This window comes from Pempheris klunzingeri, chromosome 18 (genome assembly GCF_042242105.1).
Source record: "Pempheris klunzingeri isolate RE-2024b chromosome 18, fPemKlu1.hap1, whole genome shotgun sequence".
NCBI lineage: Eukaryota > Metazoa > Chordata > Actinopteri > Acropomatiformes > Pempheridae > Pempheris > Pempheris klunzingeri.
The window spans coordinates 18,019,101-18,039,173 of NC_092029.1; the positions used below are offsets into that span (position 1 = coordinate 18,019,101).

General features: G+C 43.1%; 3 protein-coding genes across 3 annotated transcripts; 1 reads left to right on the top strand and 2 right to left on the bottom strand.

Moving 5' to 3' along the window:
• The first annotated feature begins 369 nt into the window (after positions 1-369).
• Positions 370-7,184, top strand: selenol (selenoprotein L). Its single transcript, XM_070848866.1, has 9 exons — positions 370-524; positions 1,744-1,822; positions 1,949-2,002; positions 2,589-2,634; positions 3,111-3,238; positions 3,444-3,558; positions 4,017-4,139; positions 4,717-4,854; positions 5,598-7,184. Exons 1-9 carry the CDS (start codon positions 419-421, stop codon positions 5,721-5,723), a joined length of 915 nt encoding a protein of 304 aa, XP_070704967.1. The 5' UTR covers positions 370-418; the 3' UTR covers positions 5,724-7,184.
• Positions 7,185-7,905: 721 nt separating this feature from the next.
• clec11a (C-type lectin domain containing 11A) lies at positions 7,906-11,058 on the bottom strand. The gene is made up of 5 exons (XM_070849797.1): positions 10,937-11,058; positions 10,043-10,157; positions 9,838-9,945; positions 9,559-9,642; positions 7,906-8,318 (listed from the first exon to the last, which is right to left on the bottom strand). Exons 1-5 carry the CDS (start codon positions 11,027-11,029, stop codon positions 7,906-7,908), a joined length of 813 nt encoding a protein of 270 aa, XP_070705898.1. The 5' UTR covers positions 11,030-11,058.
• A 3,988-nt stretch (positions 11,059-15,046) lies between these two features.
• Positions 15,047-19,922, bottom strand: c18h1orf198 (chromosome 18 C1orf198 homolog). The gene is made up of 6 exons (XM_070848885.1): positions 19,599-19,922; positions 19,205-19,255; positions 18,474-18,599; positions 17,705-17,872; positions 17,065-17,415; positions 15,047-16,573 (listed from the first exon to the last, which is right to left on the bottom strand). The coding sequence occupies exons 1-6, from the start codon at positions 19,902-19,904 to the stop codon at positions 16,517-16,519; spliced, it is 1,059 nt and encodes a 352-aa protein (XP_070704986.1). The 5' UTR covers positions 19,905-19,922; the 3' UTR covers positions 15,047-16,516.
• Positions 19,923-20,073: the final 151 nt, after the last annotated feature.

Sequence of the window (20,073 nt, forward strand, 5' to 3'; positions counted from 1 at the left end):
CTGTGTGGATTACTGTTGAAATATTCATAAATCTTATCAAAAAAGATTAAGAACATAAAACAGAAGGGCAGAAAACACTCAGCTACATAAAGTACAACCACCACACTAACTGTAAAAACCAAAGCATTAATAACATGTAAAAAAATAGAATTAAGTCAGATTTGCTGCACATTATTTAATATTAATTGAGACATTTTGAAATCAGGATTTTTACTTCTAATTCTGTTTTTCTTTTGTTTTTCCTTTTTCTTCCAAGTGCTACTGTTCACCACTAGGTGTTGCATGCATGCTGAGTCCCTCTCGAGGTTTGAACGCCCACATGATCCCGTCACATGGGCTGCAGGGTGCCTCTCAGCTCAGGTGGCTGTTGGTTGGCCGTGAGCTTCTCAGTGCAGGAGAGAGAGAGCGGCCAGTGATCATGGCTGAGGACGTGAGCGCATCTCAGGAGACTGTAACAGGGGCTCTGACTCTGTTGGTCAGTTTGGGGAAAGTCCTCCTCCAGGAAGCCAAGCGGGAAGCAGAAGGTAGGGCCGACGTAGAGGGAGGACGCGCTCCGAGCGCCAGACCTCATTAGATTTTTGGTTGTTTTAATATATTTTGCATGCAAAAAAGTTAGAAACTTGTAGTTTTAGGATGAACTCTATCTAGGAGCGAATTGTGTTGGTCTCATGAGTAATTCGGCGTAGAGTAGATATAAAGTAGCTTTATGTGCATACAATTATTTAACATAACATAACCGTGATCCAATAATAAAAAATAATACTTTACATTCTTGTTCCTACATACATTATATGTACGCCGAATTGAAGAATAAATCAGATGAGTTCGGGAATAATGTTAAATTTAGTTTAGTTTAGTAACCTTTCTATTACTGGAGTTCAAGTTCAGGTTCAAGGTTCAACCGGATATCCTTGTTATTGGGTCCCAGCTGAAGCAGCTGTCAGCCAGTGGTTTCCTCCCTCTACCTGTGAGGCCTGTTGATGGTCTGATTGCCTTAATAAGGGTTTGTGCTTTGAACAAGGCATCACCAAGCTTGTCCAAGCGCGGTTCATCACCTCAGAGACACAGAGAAGATCAGTATTGGTTATCCGCAGGGACTGATGCTCATGCTGTCCTCTCCTCGCACCTCGATTACTGCATCAGCACTTGAGCAAACCATTTTACAGACAAAAAAAAAACCTTCCACAATGGCCTGGATCCAGTTTATATCACAGATCTTTAGTCCCCCATGATCCCTTGCCTGGTGTGAGGTCCTTGGACAGAGGTCTTCTGTGTCTTCCAGAGTCCTGGCTGACATCTAAAGGGGACAGAGCCTTTGCTGTCTTTGTTGCTTTTACTGTAAAACACTTGTTTTGCTCCATAATTGCTGCATAACTAAAGTTTAGTTGAGGTCTGTGGCTCCGTTTTCACTATGTAGGATGAAACTCGCAAACCAGTTGAAATAAATAGAGAGATACATTTGCTATCCCTCATTTCACGAGGACAGGTGTTACACTCGGCCACGTTTTTCACAGCTATCATGTAATATGAGTATAATTCACAAGTCTCCTTCTGTAAAATTCATAAACCGGCCATATAACACGTGATTCTCGTGAGGCGGTAAAGCAGGTCGAGTCACTGGATTAAATGGCCCTCTGGCACGAAGGCGGTGTAATGTAATCCATGTCATGCTTGTTGCCAACATTGCACAACGTTGCATCAATCAGAATGTATCTGACTTAATGGCCCTTTGTTCTCACACAGACTCCCTGGAGAAGTTTGTCCCACATAAGATTGCAACTTTATTCGGCCTGATAGGAGCCGGAACGCAATTCTACAAGAGGTGAGGGTCCGGCACTGGCCACAGTGTGATTCAGTTCATCTGCTGTTGACCTGTATTACACAAAATGTTACTATATTTTTATACTGCGATACACTTGTGTGTGTGTGTTTTGTTACTGTCGAGCAGCCTTGGAGTGAAGAAGAGGAGCGAAGCAGAGGCCGTTTGGCAGAAGTCTTATCAGTAAGTATGGGTATATAATGATAATACCTGTATATCTTATTGTTATATTGGCAAAACCATATGAACTAAGGTGTGATCATGTGAATGATCTGAAGCTTGTTGAGTGGCAGTTAATTGACATGCCAATTGTAATAAGCCTGGGAATAATGGCACAAAGCTTTTGCCTGGCTGGTATGTGTTTGGGGAGCTGTTTTTTTTGGGGGGGGGGGGGTTCACAGGTTTCTAGAGGTCTTCTGTTCCTCATTTCAATGGATAATTGTCCTCATTCCCTCCTGCATGTTTGTCATAAGACATTATAGGGATGCGTTACAAGTTTATAAGTTACTTTGTTTAAACCTGCACTAAGTGCCCCCCCCCCCCGCCCCATTTGCATTTAACAAACAACCCAGTGGTCCCAAAATACTTTGCTGCATGACAGTACTGATGAACTTCACCGTCAAAAAAATGTAATACAGGCGAAGGTGACCCGCCGTTAAGACACCAGCCGATGGGTGTCGGATGTGACGTCATCGTCTTATTAGCTCTGAAGGGAAGTGAAACCTGGTTGTCGGCACTTTTTCATCACACAAAGTTTGTGTTTTTCCAGCCATGCAGCGGTGAGAGAGCAGGTAGAGGAACTTCTGCAGCTGGAGGTCTGTATGTCCGGAAGCCTTTTTGCTTTTTTAAAAAAATGTTTCAGGACCTAAATTCAGCTCTGATTTTTACTTTGACTTAAAATTCAAATTCTCTAGTTTTTCTTCTACTCAAAAACATAATTTTATAGAATGTGTCCACATGGATTCCTGCAATAAAACAATACCACCTGCCAGTACATCGTCTCTTTATGAGTCTGTGGCATTAAAACATTTGATAAAATCGGCGTAAACCAGTAAAAGTGATCTTGTTTGATTGGAAACAAGAACACTGGATTAGATCTTTTCTATTTTCTTATACATTAGTTCACTATTGATTCATAATGCTTAAAGGAATCACAGATTTATGGGTCTTTACTTTATGTGTTGATTGATTTGTTTTTTGTATTTAGTTAGTGTCTTTAAACTAGTCTGTGATTGCCGTGATGCACTGGGGCTTATGGGGTGTGTGTGTGTGTGTGTGTGTGTGTGTGCAGACTGAGTGGGACTCCTTCCTGGAGAGCGTGGACAAAGGTCTGCAGACAACAGACAGACAGCTGTCAGGAGCAAAGACAGCAGACAGCCTGAGTCCCGACTCTGCGTTCACAGATGGACGGAGTGGAAAGTGAGTTCACATCCTCATCTTGCCTGTTTGTGTTCAAACCACCTTAATCAGCCAATCAGACCGTCCAGTTCAGGCTCCAGATGCTAATGAAAAACCACGTTTTGGTGGCTCTTTAATTCAGTGATTACGTTTTGCTGTGCAACAGCTCGATAAATCAAGTTGTGCTGCGTCATTGAGGATTTTGTTCCCGTGCTGTGCGTCTAAGGAGCGTGACTCTGGGTCAGTACCTGGGTCAGGGTCAGAAGCTGCTGCTGGTTCTCATCAGACACTTCGGATGACTGCCGTGACGAGACCACGTGGCCGAGCTGGAGGCCAGTCAGGTCAGTTTAGCCCCCCCGAACTGATGGTAGTTATTCAGCTGTAAGGAAACAACTTTGAATCATTCCAAACTGTTACGTCTCTCTTCACACAGTGCTTTTTGTGTTGATTAAGCAACAGAGCTTGCATCTCTTGGTGGTCGAGACCCCTCTAAGATCATGTAGTCATTCTCTAGACTTTTTTTTCCAATCTTTGCTTTTGCTTTTCTTCAACTTTTAGCAAGAGAGCAAACCATTTCCCAAAATGTTGAACTACTCCTTTAACCGTGTGCGCTCTAAAATCATTTTTCTCTGCTCTGGCTACATCCACTTTCCATTTTTTGCAGCCACCACCCATTGACTTTTATGCGAAATGAATTACTGACAGCTGAACAAAAGCGTGTAAAAGTGATTTTAACAGATCCCCAAGAAGCAAAAGTAGCTTTTAAACAGGATCCGTCGTTCGCTTCGTCTCTCCGCAGGCTGCCCTGCAGGCTCGGTCAGTGCGGGTCTTGGTGATTTCTTTTGGAAGTGTGGAGGGAGCTCAGCTGTGGATGGAGCAGACTGGATGTACCTTCGACTTGCTGCTGGATCCACAGAGAAAGGTCAGGATGTGAGCCGGTTAGCCGGTCAAACGGCTGCAACCCAGTACATTTCAGTAACATTATGAGGGACGAGACTGGTTTTACAGTGGATCAAATCTGTGCATCGGTTGTATTGACATACGTGTTAATTCATAGTCAGTGCCGGTGGGCAGGTGCATAAAGATTAAAGAGGTAACTATAAATTATGGAAAAGAGAGATGGCAGTGACTCAGTACAAACAGGCTGAGGGAAGCAGAGGATTTAGCAGTTGTTTGATGATGTGTCATGAATTCCCAGCGAGCGGAGCCTCCAAACCACCAAGTCACCCACCAGATGTTAGCAGATGTGAGGTGGAAACAAGGGCACTCTACCAAATATGAAGACAGGAGATTTTCCACATGCCATAAAGGCAATCATCCGTCATGGTGCATGGTGTGTGTGTGTGTGTGTGTGTGTGCGTGCGTGTGTTTAACACTGCTAAATCCAAAGTGGATGTTTTGCCTTTCCTTGTGCTTTTGATGACATAAAAGTGCTAAAACGTGGTTTCAGCAGAAAACAGTGCACTCCTCCACTACAGCGGATGTCGTCTCTGCCACAGATATACAGGAGTTTTGGCCTCGGCTCGTCCTACGCCAAGGTGATGAAGTTTGGCTGCCTGCTGCAGTACTCAGAGTACGGAGCGGTGGACAGAGACTTCCCTGACGTCCCTCCTCACCTGCTAGAAGATATCTACCAGGTACAGATGGACGACTTCGATACAAACACTTCGATGGAGTTGCTGGAGCCCTTATTAACTCCTCGTTACGCCCTTTCACTGTGCTGTGAATTGTAATTCTGCCGTTCCAGATTTAAAGAAGAGATTATTGGTATTGCAGAAACTTTCAAAAACGTCAGACCTCAGATCTACAGTGCATCTTTCTTAGTGATGAAAAAGTCAGAAGAACACACTGTGTAGTGCACTGAAGGGGGCCCCATACTAACTGTTACACCACCAAGCGGCATGCTGGGTACAGCTTCCTCTCTGTCACTTGCTACACTACATTCAGGCACGTTTTTCTTGGTAGTAGATCAATTATCAGTCCTATTCTGTTTGTTTTAGGATAAAACTTTATATGTATTTTTACAACTCAATCTCAACATGAAACAACATACTGAAGTTCTTGGTTACAGTTTGATGCACTCGTAGATTTTCTTCATTTGTTGTAGTGAATAATACTTTAGTGCTCAATAACAGACAAAGTCAGACAGTCGCTATCCAGTCAAAAATCTGGTCACAACAAGGCAAATGTCATTTCTATAAGTCACGACTAGATCGTCTTACATACTCAAAACCAGTTGTACTTTCACTTTAGTAAATGTTCAGCCCATAAAACAAAAACAAGGAGCTAAAAGAGGCTAAAATAGAGCTGCACATTTGACTCCATGCTAGTATAGAAAGTGTCCAATATTGCGGCTTTAATACGTTGTTATTTTTTTCAGATGGGAGGTGACTTTCTGCTGGATGAAGCAGGGAAGGTCCTTCTCTCTCACGCCAGTAAAAACCCTCTGGACAGGCCGACTGTGAAGGACCTCCTGCAGGCCGGGGACCCTGCATGCAGGCTCTAAGTGCTTCCGTTTTTTAATACATCACTGACACCACAGAAGAAGAGCGGCTCTTTGGCTCACGTTTATGACGTCACGTCTCGCACTCATGGCGCCATGAAGAGGTGTGACCGATGCAGAACGCAGAGAGAGCAAAGGCAACTGATCTTCTTTGTTGTGTCAGTGTTGTGATGGGAGTAATATTACTTACAATCATATTCAATATGAATTTTTATGTAATCTAATACAAATGTCTTTTTATCTACTCTGATTTTTACCCAGATCTGTAATATATTAGACAATGTGGCATTTCCTAAGGCTTTACTTTTGAAGCTGCATTTTTAGCATCTTTGGGTTTTTGGCGGCCCCAAGTGGCATTGACAGGTACTGCTCTGAATCAGGAAACACAAATTCCTCCATTACCCAGAAATCTTGCAACACGCTGTTCCCACTACCTACCTCATGAAACTTTTTCTTTTTCTCAAAGTGGCTGCAGATACATCGTTAGATAAAACGGCACTTTGAGTAGAGACAAAGATCCAATTACTGCTGTGTCACAGATCTGATCGTTTCACGTCTATGCGTAACATAAGCACATTATTTGTCATGAACTGTAAGCAGTGGGATGTTAAAACCCCTCAGGGTGTCATTTCTGACGAGTAGGGCTGGGTATGAACCCGCAACGCCTTTTTATTACTGGCTGACATGTGGCCACAGCACTGAGTTACAGAGCGGAAAATGTCCAGTACCAAAAACTGATCTGTTCCCGATTTAAAGGAGCAGTCAGCGAACCAAGTCCAATACAATATCAAATATCTCCCCATGATTTGCCAGCTATTTGTTCTGCGTGCGCTCTGAAGGGGGAGCGAGGGACAGTACGCCTGGCTCAAGCTAAATATCAACAATCCTAAAAGTTGATGGCGACACCTTTAACCCATAAGAACCTTAAATACCTTAATTTTTGTTTTTAAAAGGTACATTTCAAACACTTTTACCAATTCTAATACTGTCCTAGGTTACAATTAACCTGTCCTGACCATATTTTACGTATATTTAACATTTCAGATCTTGCACTGTAGGGATAGTATCTCTAAGATAAGTTCAGAAGTGTGTTCCTTGTGGTCCATTTAGTCTGTTTTATATCCCCCATAATTCTACTTAAAGGAGAAATGGGGGCAGGTTCTTATGGGTTAAAGCAAAATCTTTCCAGCTGAAGTTTTTGTACAGTTGCGTCAACATTTAATATCTTACTTGAAGACGGGTTCAGAAAACTGTGTCTACATTCCTCGATGTAAGCAAGTGTCAAAAAACAATGACTTGGATGTTGAAACCGAACCTCAGATATTGTTTTAACTCTGTATCCACCGCCCAGCCCTACTGAGGAGGCAGATCGTTCCTTTACCTAATGAGCATTGATTGATCAGAAAGTGGTGCTGTAAACCATGTCACACTTTAGTAAAGACTTATGAAAAACATTTACATTCACCTTTTTTATGTACAGTTTTCTCATTTTAGTGTAGGACTTGGGATACATTTACACACAGGGATGGTGTGTCATTTTTGGAGGGTGAAAGTGAGACTACAGTCTAAAAACTGTTTTAGCCACATATGTTGAAGAATCAACAGTTTAACGGGGCAGTCACACCAGACTTTGTTAATATATCTTCAAAGATCAGAGAAAGGAAGAAGAGGCACTGCCTAATTCCCGTTGAGCCCAAATACAGGTTGATTTATATCTTCAGGAGGTTCAGCATGTGCTCATTCTGGAGAAAAGTGTCTCCTGCTCTTCCTGTTTTCTCTTTTTTGGAAAACTTTGAACAAATATTTGACTCCCCCGGCGTGAAATCACATCAGAGTCCTGGCTAGTTTACATTCATATCACTGCACCTGCATGAATAATGACAAAGTGTTATTCAGTACTTTCAGAACTTAAATAGCGATACATACATTTGTGCGCATTTGGGACATAAGGTATGTTTAACGCTAAGAACGTTAAAATGATACTGGCTATTTCTATCACAACACTCTAGGTTTCCTATGGAGGATTGAAGACTTCCTCACCTTTGAATACAACCAATCCAACTATGCGTAAAGTGTCTTTTAAAGGGAAATAAGTTACTTGAAAATAAAACTGGACTTTTATTCCTAAAGTTTAAGATACTACTAAGGAGGTGAGAGAGTAAATCTATCTTGAAAAGAGTTCATCTTAAAGTGCCACCCTGTCGTCAAACTCGCACACATAGTTCATGGTCCGATCGCAGTAGTGGTCCCACCAGTCGCCGTCGTCTGACGACATGGCCACACAGTTCTCCCGCTTCCCTCCGTCCGGCTGGCTGGACAGGAAGTGTTTGCGCCACTGGAAGTACGAGACCCGTGTCCCATCATCGAAGAGGTACATGCCCTCAGATCGCAGGTCGTTGATGCCCAGCCACACGGGCCAGTTCCCGGGGCGGAAGAATGACTTGATGTAGTCGGCGAGGGCCTCCTGCTCCTTGCGGTCGCGGGGCATTGCCATGCGGCCTCCTCGTTCCAGGCACTTCCTGGATGCTCCGGCATAGTCCTCATGGCTATTGTACACAAGATAACATTTGTATCCCATTCTGTGTCCCTTTTGGCAGCCTGGGAAGAAGAGAAGAACAAGACCTATGCTTTAATGCATGTATAGAATGAAATAGCTTTCTATTTTTTTTTTAGTCCTTGTTTTTGCTTTTTGTGGCAATGGAAGCAAACAAGAAGCAGGGGAGGGAGAGAGGGAGTCTAAAGGTCACCGTCTGGAACCGATGATGTCAACCAAGGCGGTCCTGAGCTAGAAAATGTTGACTTCATCAGCCCTGCAGTGGTTTTCCCCCCCCAAAAAAAGACAAAAAGGCCATTTCATCCAGTCTTAAAACCTGCATCAGCACTTGTGGGCAGTGCAACAAGCTGCAAACACAACAGTGACCCACTATCAGAGACAAGGTTAGCAAATTGTTGTTATTTTACGGATGCAGAGCTTGATAAGTTCATTTAATTCATTTGAAGTCATGTTTGCAAATCCAATAATCACTGCTCCTTTTAGCTCTGTTTTGGTCTCCACCAACTCGCTAACTTTGTCTGCCATTTGGTGCAGCAGGTAGTGTACAGTGAGTTTTTTAGGAATTTTAAAACAGCTGCCTTCTGCTCCTAAAAACAAAGTTGATGAGAGGGGTGACACTGAACCACAGCAGAAACATTGTGGGCCATAAAACCAAAACAGTGAGTGATATTTGAGCTGTAAAGGCCCCATGTTACGCTCTTTTTAAGGCTCATACTTGTATATGGAGGCCCTACTATAATAGGTTTACATGGCTCAGTGTTCCAAAAACACATTATTTGCTCGTACCTGACATGGCTGGCGGAGGCCACATGGTTCCTGTTATGACATCATAAGGGGAACCAAATCAAAAAGATGTGTTTTTACACACGTTTACTTAAAGGTGGAGCAGGAGAGAAAGAGAGATGATGGTCTTTACTCAGTTTGATGGTCTCACCACACCCCTGGGAGACATTTATATTGAAAAGTCATGAAGAAATACATTTTGCACAATATGGGACCTTTAATATGACTGGTTTTTACAACCATCTTTCCTATGTGCACTAAACTGAACACTGATACTTCATCTCTTATTCTGTGTACGTCTACGTATTCACAGATATTAAGTGACCTAAGATTGTTATTTTTCTTGAACAATGCCCCAAATGGAGCATCTAGTAATGGCTTACATGTACAGTATGTGACATGCAGAGCGCCGTGCTTGAAAACAAACAGATCGCCTGCGTCCTTTCACCCACGTGTCTCTGTCATCGTTTTTTTAATGACAACTCAGCATCAAAGAGATACCTTCCAGTCTTCCTATCTCCTTGCGGTTGTCCTTGCTGTGCTGGTAGACCTCCCGGATGCTGTCCTCCAGCTCCCCGACTTTAGCTGGTGTTAGTGATGGTGGGAAGGAACAGAAAAGACAAGGAGACGGAGACTGGAAGTCAGTACACAATGTTCTTCAAGTTAAAGAACGTCGACACATTAAAACTCCTTTCTCAAGTTGATTACAGATTATTCTGATTATTATTATATGATAATAAGGGTGCATGAAGATTTGTGGGAAGAGGGGGATCGTTTCACCATCCATCCGGGACAGACGGTCCATCAGCTGGCTGACTTTAACATCCAGGGTGTAGTGGCCAACATTCAACTTGTGGATGGCCTGGTCTATATTGGCTAGTCTGGACACTGAAGAATAGAGAATACAATACAATAGAATAGAAATGGGTATGCTGGAGTATAAAAAGAGAGGCAGAAGAACAGGAAAAAGAATCTGGGGACTCACAGACATAGTTGTAAGAGTTTTCAAAGTCTGAAACTGGGGAGGTTGGCTCTGGTTCAGGCTCTGGGAGTATATCAGGGACGTCCCCCCTCGCCTTCTTAACCTCTGGCAGGGATGCCTGACACACACACACACACACACACACACACACACACACACACACACACACACAGAGAAAGAGAGATCACAATGTCAACATTTCATTTCTACCACATTTAACCACACACAGCTTCCCCGCAACCAATCAACCAGCTTCAGATGCTCAAAACAAGCTCATTAGGACCATATCCCCATAATCCACATTACCTCCCTGTGCACATCTGGGCCTGGTTCAGTTTCAGAATCTCAGTTTTCTTACAGTAGAACAAAGAAATAGTCCAAGTCATCAAGTTAGGTCGCTTTGCCAACATCTTCAGTGTTCATCACAATTATGAAACATTATGAAATTATGAAAAGTCTCTGGCCTTTTCCTGAATTAGCTGCAAGTGTGTAATCTTCATCTTCCACCTTTCTAACAAGGTCCACAATGGACATAAATGTAATGTCTTATGTGTCTTTATTCTCAATAATCTTAAATGTTTGCAAAATGCTATGTTTGTCTTGTCTTTGCCTTTAGTATTGTCCAAAAATGTATTCATCCATCAGTTTTAGCCTGAGACCGTGCAAACTCTGACCAACATCATCATTCTAATCACACTGCATCAACATGTTCCCTCAGTGGATAATGGCCCGACAGAGGAAGAGGGGTGTTTTATTTTGAAATGACACAACACTGAATGAATACAGACGCACAACAAACAGCAACGCCTCCAAACACAACATGTCAGTTTTCGGAAAACTGAGTTTCAGTAATAAAAAGAGCACATTCATGCACACAAGCACGCATACAGTCCTGACCTGTGTCGGTGCAGCATCGGCCGTCCCTGCAGGAACACACAGACCCAGAGAACATAAACACAGGAGAGCGAGCGAGGTGGCAGCCGGTCCCATTTTCTGCTTCCTAATAACTCTGCTTTTCCCCCTGCTCCTCTGAGTCTCTCTCTGTCTGTCTGTCTGTCTGTCTGTCTGTCTGTCTGTCTGTCTGTCTCTCTCTCTCTCTCTCTCTCTCCACTGCCTGCCTTCTCCCTCTTTTCACGCCAGACCTTCTTGCTTCCCTCAGAGATGTGGTCCAGGACTGTGCAAAAGCAGGAACATCAGCAGGACTCTCTCATTAGAAATGTGAATGAGAGCTGGTGTACACTCCCCCGCCCCTCCTTTCAAACACACACACACACACACACACACACACACACACACACACACACACACACACACACACACACACACACACACAGCAGCTGAAATCCCAGGTAGTGAATTGCTCCTGCCTCTCCTCTCTCTGTCTCGTTCAGGACGTCTTGCCTCTCTAACCAAACAACAGGAAAGCTCTTTGTTTTTGCTCCCACCTCCCATTTCCACTCTTTGTGTGAACTCTGCAGTTTTACACAGGGGGATGACATCACAGGTCTCTGTCCTATGGAAAGCACTTATCTCCAAAATGTCAATTTTGTAAGAGCTGAGAAAAACAGCCTTGCTGTCTTTTTCAGCAAGCCTAATGTGTTTTAATGATCGAACAGGCTTAAGAAGCAGGAGAGTTTTGTCAACTCAATAAGGAACATTTCATCCCTCGGGTTCTGAGATGCTTGGTTGGAGATAGATGGTTTTCTTTGGACAGCGTTTGTAATCTTTAGTTTATCTGAAGGTTTAGTTCACACAATCTGGCAAACAGCAGTGTAAAAACTGATCACACTGTCAGTTAACCATCTGTATACCTGAAGACATGTAACAGCTTAGTGTGATGTCTCACAAAACAATCCCAACTCAAGATCCACTCACTGTGTTTTTCCGGAGCTTTCAACCATATGTTGTAGTGTTCTATGGAGCAAGCTTTATTTATTCTATGGCATTTTTAATTCCATAGAACTTTCTGTCTCTGTTTCTAAAGACAAGAATGAACTTTTATGCCTGATGTTCAATTTGTATGTTGCTTTAACCTCCTCAGTGTTCATCTCTGGCTTAAGTGTCGGATGAATTCTTTTGCATATAGAAAACACTGCAGCACATAAGTGCTCTGTGGTCATAAACTCACTTACACACACACATGAACACGCATGTAGCAATTTTTCTTCATTTGCCAAAAGATTGAGCAAAGCTTTTTTGTGAAATAAGATAAATCAGCGGTAAGACAAACTGAACTGTAAATCTGTTCAGGAGAAATGATGACATGAAGAGAAAGCCTGTGCATGCTTGTGTGTGTGTGTGTGTGTGTGTGTGTGTGTGTGTGTGTGTGGGTGTAACAGGAGGTATGCCAGTTAAAATGCCACAAGAATCCAGCAGAGTTTCCAGGGAAAGCGACTGAGGCCGGGCTCTGGGATCTGCAGACTGGGAGGAGCTCAGAGAGAGAAGAACTCAGGGAAGGGGGACAGATGTGCTCGAGTCTGCAGGACGGCTGCACATACGGAGCTGTTCCGGTACCCGATGTGGTCCCAGACTCCAAGATTTTTCCAGACTTTGGAAGTTTGGGCCGAAACAAGAGTCTGGGAAACATTTGCGACCCCTCAAAAGAAAGATAATCCTTGTCTTGACCTCTGTGGTTCTTGTTGATTTCCCAATGTGAACAATCAAAGCAAATACATTGATTTTTCACTCAAAAATGCCAAAAATGAACAACTTCCAGCTTCTTTAATGTGACAGTTTCCTGCTTTTCTTTGCCTTATGTGATGTTAAATTCACTATTTTTGGATTTTGGACTGTTTGATCGAACCTTGGGGATTTTTTTTTTACTGTCTCTCAAATTTAATAAACCAAATGATTCATGGAGAAAATAGTTGATAATGAAAATAAGCAGCAGCCCTAAATTAGCAACTTCAAAAACTAAACTGTAGAAATACGAATAAATATTGATATAAATAAACAGTCGATCTGTTTTTAATGTATGAGGTTTACTTTTAAATCCCCCCCCTCTCTCCTGCAAGATTACAAACATTAAATGAATATGCATCCGCATTTTTGCAGTCATGCGGTGTCCCGTGACTCAAGGCTCCATCCGCAGACTCACGATACTTCTGAGATCAAAAAGAACTGGGACACAACTAACTCATTATCTGCAGGCTGCCTTATTAACCTGCAAGACATAACGCAACGCCATTACACAAAAACTGTCCTGTTTCAGTTTCTGCTGTGAATTCAGCATCGTGGAGTGATTTTCATTCACCCAAACATTTGTTGAAAAAAAAAAAATAGATGAGAGGGAACACAGAGCTGCCATTGAGAGTCGGGAGGTGTTGGGTGGTGCTGCAGGAAGGTGGCTGAGCTGGACAGAGGTGCCTCAGTTCACCCAGGGATGATACACACAAACCTACAGTGCCTTAATCTGTTTATGGCCATTTTGTTTGGTGTGAAATAAATTCTCGGACTAGTTTTAAGTCCCAGAATGATTAATATACCGTATTTAATGCCTCAGCCGTGCTGTAAAACATTTTTAATGGGATTCAACTTCAAGATCTGCAGCTTCAAGAACAAGATCTCCACTGATTTTGCTCATCAGAATCTGCGTACAGGTCTTGGAGAGTGTTGCTGCATGGAAGAAAGTGTGCGGTGTTTCCAGAGGGAGCTGTGTGAAGTCTGAAATCTCTATCACAATGAATAAAAAATGTGACAGCAGTGCAACGCTCTATCAGCGGAGTATTCTGTTAAAGAAATAAATTCCTCTGCTGCCGTGAGACTTAGATAATAAATAAGTCTTTCCACGACTTGTTATGAAGTAAAAACAAGTTAAAAGAATATAATAGCCACCTACCTGCACCCCCAAAGATAACTAACCAATTAAAACTTAAATCTTGCTTATTTAACTAAGAAAAGTGGACAAATGACAATTGTCTGTCGTGATGCTAAGCTAGGCTAATCAGCTGCTGGCTCTCGCTATCTTGCATCAATCTTCTGGGCAAAAAATGAAATGGGCATGTTTTTGGAAATGCTAATCAAATCCTCCAGATTCACTTGAGCTGAAAGAAAGTCAAATAAACATTAGACATGAGGTCCAATCAAGAAGTATAAGTTTTCAGTTTCATCCTCAGTTTTAAGGGTCAGTATTTCATTTGCTGGTTATTCCACTTAACGTCTACTTGGTGTTTTCCAGTGCAACATTTTCTTTCATCATGGCACAGCCAAGCATCTAAACTCGACGTTAAGACAATCACACCGTCACACTGAAAGATGTGATAGTGATCATAATACAGTTTGGAGAACATCTAACATGATAAAAGTGGATTGGACCACGTCAGGTTCACAATAAAACACCCCCATGACTCAGGTGGCCCTGGCTTCATCACTTCTGTTAGCCCACGCAACATTCATTGTGTATGAAACACCGTCATGCTCTTCCTTCCTTAAATACACACTGTAGAGCGGCTGCTTTGCGCCCAAGGGAGATAGTGGAACGAGGTCTGCCGATTCTAAATTGGGCCAACGTGTTGTTTAACTGAACAGCCCAAAGTTTCCTCTGAGCAGCGGACATCCTTCCCTCCTCCTTTCCTAAATGGCGTTTTGGATCTGGTGGAAATTACAGCTGGAAGAAGTGATGTCATAGAGCCGAGAAGGAGGTCAACAGGAATTTTAACAAGCAGGCAAACAACTGTACATCGTTCAACATGATAAAACTGTGACAAGTTTAGCTTTTCTCATAAATGAAAAGTCGAATCGACTCCATTATCGACCCATGTTGCCTTTCTAACCATGACTGACGCTCCTGTAGCGACCTCATTTCCCTCCCTGGAGGAATTCAGCAGAGAACGTGGCCTTCATTAAATTTAGAAAATATAATTTGTGGGTGTGATCCAGAACATAAAAACAAGGGAAGCGGGGCAAACAGGACTCGGCGTTGCAAAGGAATCGAGTTTTACAGGAATCTTTACATTTTTTTTTGTTTTGTTTTGCACAAAAGAGAAAAAAACAAGCAACAGGTCGGACTTCTGTTTCTTTATTTCCTTCCAATCTGTGATCTCAAAATGCATGAGCAGAATATACATGTATAGCATAAGATACAATCAGCAGATAAATATAAAATTCATTAAAATAGTACTCTAGTCGTGTAAACTGGATTTTAAATCTATGACACAAGAGGTACAAATCACTACATGCCTGCTTGTTGACCTAAAACACGTCTTATTTTTCCTTATAAATGCACACTAGCTTTGCTCAGCACTAGTTCGAGGTCAAAAGTGACAGCTGGGAGGGGTGCGGTGGTGAGGAAGTGTTGGCGAGAAGCTTAATCCATATAGGACGTCTGCAACAGGTTCACACAGCAGCCCAGACATACAGTCAATGAGTTTTCCATGACTAAGTGAGCACTTCCACGGCTCTTCTTCCCTCCTGCTGCTTTTGTTTTAAATGCCGGAGAAGACGGCAGCAAAGTTTCCACTTGCTGAAAACCACCGTCTAGTGCAACGAATGTGATAAAGTTGGAAAACTGCTAAATTCCTAAAAAGTGATGCAATGGTAACATTCCATAATATTCCAGGAATTCCATAACCAGCAGGAACATTTAGTGTAGTGATCGCACTATGTGGGCCACAACTGCTGTACCAAGCACTACTTTAACTCTAAAACTCTTACATTTGTAGGAATATATAAGTAAATATAAATAAAAGCACATCAGAGCAAAATCTTCATAACAAAAAAAAACCATAAAGAGTGTTTTAGTGTTTTGCACAGATGAAAATCTGACATGCTTCTGGCACACACACACACACACACATACAAATGTCCTTTCTTGAGTGTCTAAAAGTCACATGTGAAGGCAGCAAAGTTAAACCATCACTGTGCATTCACACTACAGGCAACGGGACCAACAGGTTACCTGAGTTACCGCAGATATCAGGCCAATTAACAGACTTGTCATATGAGAAAATACAACCACACTTTGAGGTTTTAGCCAATAAAAAAAATGTCCACACTACTGTACCCCTCCTTCCAGTTATTATCTGTGTTCATGTACCATGAAAACCCAGTATGTATTTGCTACTAAGAGCTCTTAGTAGCAAATACATACTGGGTTAGTGAACTGTGCACTCCCAAACCTTTGTGTAACCATGTTGATCGCAGTGTGAATGCACAGTCAGGCACAGCACACACACACACACAATCTGTGAGGTTCAATCCCTGCTTATTGCATCTCGTGGGCAGGGGGTGCTTGGCAGGAAATCAAAGCGATTCAGTCTTGGTCAGAGGAGAGGGGGGAAAAAAAATACCAGCACACAGGCGGTGAGATAATGTCTTAACAAGCCACTGAAGATGATTACAAGAAGGTAATGCGGTCTTTTTAAAGACTGGTGTTTGCTAAATCTAGACGTGGATGTCTGTAGCCATGGCAGTGTGGTCCTTCTTCAGGGTGATGGGGGGGGTGATTCATTCGGAGCGGTGAACGGTCTCAGCTGTGGTTTACCAGTTGTCAAGGAAGTCGAATCCTGTCTTCAGGATGCTGCTGCTTGTGTTGAACTGAGGGGAGAGACAGAGAGGTGGTGTTTAAACCTAACTATGGCAAATTCTGCTGCGTCTTCCTCCTTTTTCTTTTCCCTCACGCTTTAAGGGTTTTTACTTGTTCCGTTAAGATGCTTTTACACTTAACCAACTTTGGTTTGTTCAGGCTGGTGTGAAAGCTGTGAATGAACCCTGGCGCAGACTAAACAACCGGACAGAGACCGAAATGGTTGGTTTGGTTTGGTTCCAACTGGACTGTGGTGCGGTTCCTCTGTGGCATGAAAGCAAAACAGACCAACCAGAGCACCGTGTGATAGTTGATGTGTGACTTTAGCAGGAATTTAAGGCATGTGATTGGCAAAGGACAAAAAAGCAGCCTGAAGCTGAGATTACTCACATCCCTGGAAGTGAATAGCTCAACTATGATTAAATCCACTCTGTTATCACAATGAAATGCCAAAATCATATTGTTTGGTAACCTGAGCTCCACCCCCTGCTTCAGAACTCACCTGGGCAAAGGTGGGGCTACTGGCTGAACCCTCTTCGCCTTTCTCTTTCTCCACTATGGGGGGGTGATTGGAGGGCTTGGACATGAGGCTGGAGGAGAACACATCATCCGGGGTGTTGCTGACTGATGGCAGGGTGCTCTGAGATCGCTCCCAGCCTGCAACTGATGAAGACACGCTGACAGGTGGGGCTGGGTTTGGCGAAATGGAGAGGGATGCAGGTGTCGCTGCGACGGCAGAGGGGATGGGGGGAGGAGGAGCAGGAGGTTTGGGTGCTCGCTGCTTGGTGGACCTGGTAGGAGCTGGAGGGTGGGGTTCTGCTACCTCAGTCTCTTTGGAGGTGACAGGGGTGTCCTGTAGAAAAATTAGAATATTTACAATTGCCATAGTGAGTGTCATTAAAACAGTTAATGATTTTTTGAGTTTCTTTGAGGTTTTGTTTCAGATCATTAGGTACTAAAGTGCTGATGTTTCAAAATTGTTCAAAACCCGTCACAAAGAGGGTCTGCATATGTGCTGATTTCCTTTAGGCATCTTGCATGAACACATAATACAAAATATCCGAGCAAGAAACATTTGGCAGCTGTAACTTGAATTGAAAACACCATTAGAGAGAGAAGCACTGCTAGATTTCAGTTCTTACCTGTCGTAGGTAGGAGGGGAGAGATTTCTCTCCTTTCTCCAGGGATTTGATCTGGCTGGGGGTTAGGGACTGGAAGTCGGCTTGCTCTCCCTCCAGCCTGGACCTCTCAGCGCTGATCTTCCAGAAAGACGACTCCTCCTCCGGCCTCCGGCCCTCGCTGACCGACACCTTCACAATCACAAAATAACACGTTCTTTTTAAACTGTGCAGAGATTGGGGGCTGTAGTCATAAAACTCACAATTGCACGGTCTCTCCTGTCTCCGGTCATTTCTTCTTGGTTAAATTAAGATTAACTGAGGGCTAATTCCTCCTGGAGATGTGTGCCGAGCCAACAGTGAAACTATTTAAGGAACTGGCAGCCTGTCGTTATATACAAACATTCTGTTACCACACCAAACATAAGCCACATATTTAACTGTTTAATCGCTCTCTCAAAGCCGCCATGTTGCTCTAAATATTTGCCCATTTAACAGCTAAACCAGAGTAAAGACGCAGACTGAGATTTTCTTGGTCACACTGAGTAACTGAGTAACCTCCTCACTGTGATTTAAAGTACTGTCCAGGCCTTAAATTTGCTTTGAAAATCCGTCCAAATCTTTGCTATGATTGACTGCAAGCTTATGCTCTCATGTTTGGAATGCAATAATTCAACCCATTTCCACACAACTATGCATAGACATAAAGTATATAGAACAAAGCCTTCAACTATATTTCTTTTCCAACCAAAATGTACCAGTTGCAACAGCCACAGCGCGTTGCTTATCATACCTTGGTTCCTTGTGTACTCTTGCCAAGCTGACCGGAATGAGGAACCTTTACAGCCTTGGACTCTGCCTGTGAGGCTGACACCCCCTGGTCTGCAGAGCCCAGTGTCAAGCTGAACTCAAACTGGCTCTGAAAGATGGGAGCAATGTTTAAAAAAAAATTCTCACAACTTTTAAACAGTTAAGAACCAGGTATTTAGATAATGTAACTTCAGATCAGAGCTGCAGCGATGAGTTAATTCAGTGACTGGCCGTCAACTGTGAAGTCAATCTACTTTGATAATAATAAATGAGCTTTGCGAAACAGTGATCAACTTCAGTTCAGACATTCTATGGACCAAACGGTTAAACGAGACAATGATCGACAGATTCATTGAAAATAGCTGTTAGTTGCAGCCTTATTGCAGATATTAAAGGCAGGATCAAAGTAAAGCCTACCAGCGTGTTGCTGACAATTTTGAAATCATTTAAGTAAATCATCAAGCATAATGCCAAAAATATTCCCTGGTTCTTACAACAGGTGGATCTGATCATTTTATGTGTTAGATGATTGAAAATATTTTGAGGTTTTAGAGATATTACATAGGGCTCTGGGCACTATTGACATGTTATAGACAGCACAATTACCTATTGATAGAGGCAACACATTACTCAATTATGACAGAACTGGTTAGATGAATACTGATCCAGTTTTCTTCCCAGAATCAGGCTAAAGCCTTAACCTGAATATTTTACCTTTGTTTCCCAGGAGAAGGGGGCAGAGTGCTCATCTTGCCAGGTAATGTCCTACAAACAGAAGCACGCAGTTAGTCACAGTCTGAGCTAGCAAACACACTCTGAGCTGCACTCAGATAATGGAGCAACGGTGCTTACACTATATTTGGGACACAGACAATGATAACACATCACCATAGCCTACAGTCTTATCTAACGTTGGGTCTGACGTGATAAATGTATCTACCTAGCTAGCACTGACGTACATTCACTTGTATATCAAGTAGCCTGTGACGTTAACCAACATATTTCAGCGGCTACGTGGCTAGTTAGCAACCATGACAACAGAGGCTATTCTGACGTCTAAAAACACACCCAAAGCTATAAAATATTAATTAAAATGTGGTTACAGTACCTCTTCCCCGAAATGAACTATCTTCTGGCCCGTCTGAATGAGCAGCTTAGGGTAACAGAGCACTTCTTCACGGTCCACTCTGTGCATAGCGTATCGGGCTCGGATGTGCGGATCCATCATCCCGTTGTCGATGGCGGTGTCTTGCTCTTGCGGCGTCATTTTCTCCCAGGACGAGCCGTGGTCGGCTTTGATTTTCTCCCTCTCCTGCATTATTTTCTTGGCCATGGAGTTGATGGAGGAGAAGTACTCGAACTTCTTTTCCTCCATCCTTGGGGCGTCGAGCCCCGCCATGGTCGCGGCGGCCATCTTTAGCTGCTGCCAGCTGTAGTTGTTGTGAGGAAGAGGAAGCTGCGGGCTGTGGGCGGGACGGCTGTCAGAATGACGTAGACGGACACGGTCGGTGTCATTGTGTGTGCTGGTTAATGGCGCCATCTTGTGGTCTTTCCCCAGCAGGGAAATGTGCTCGGTTTGTGTT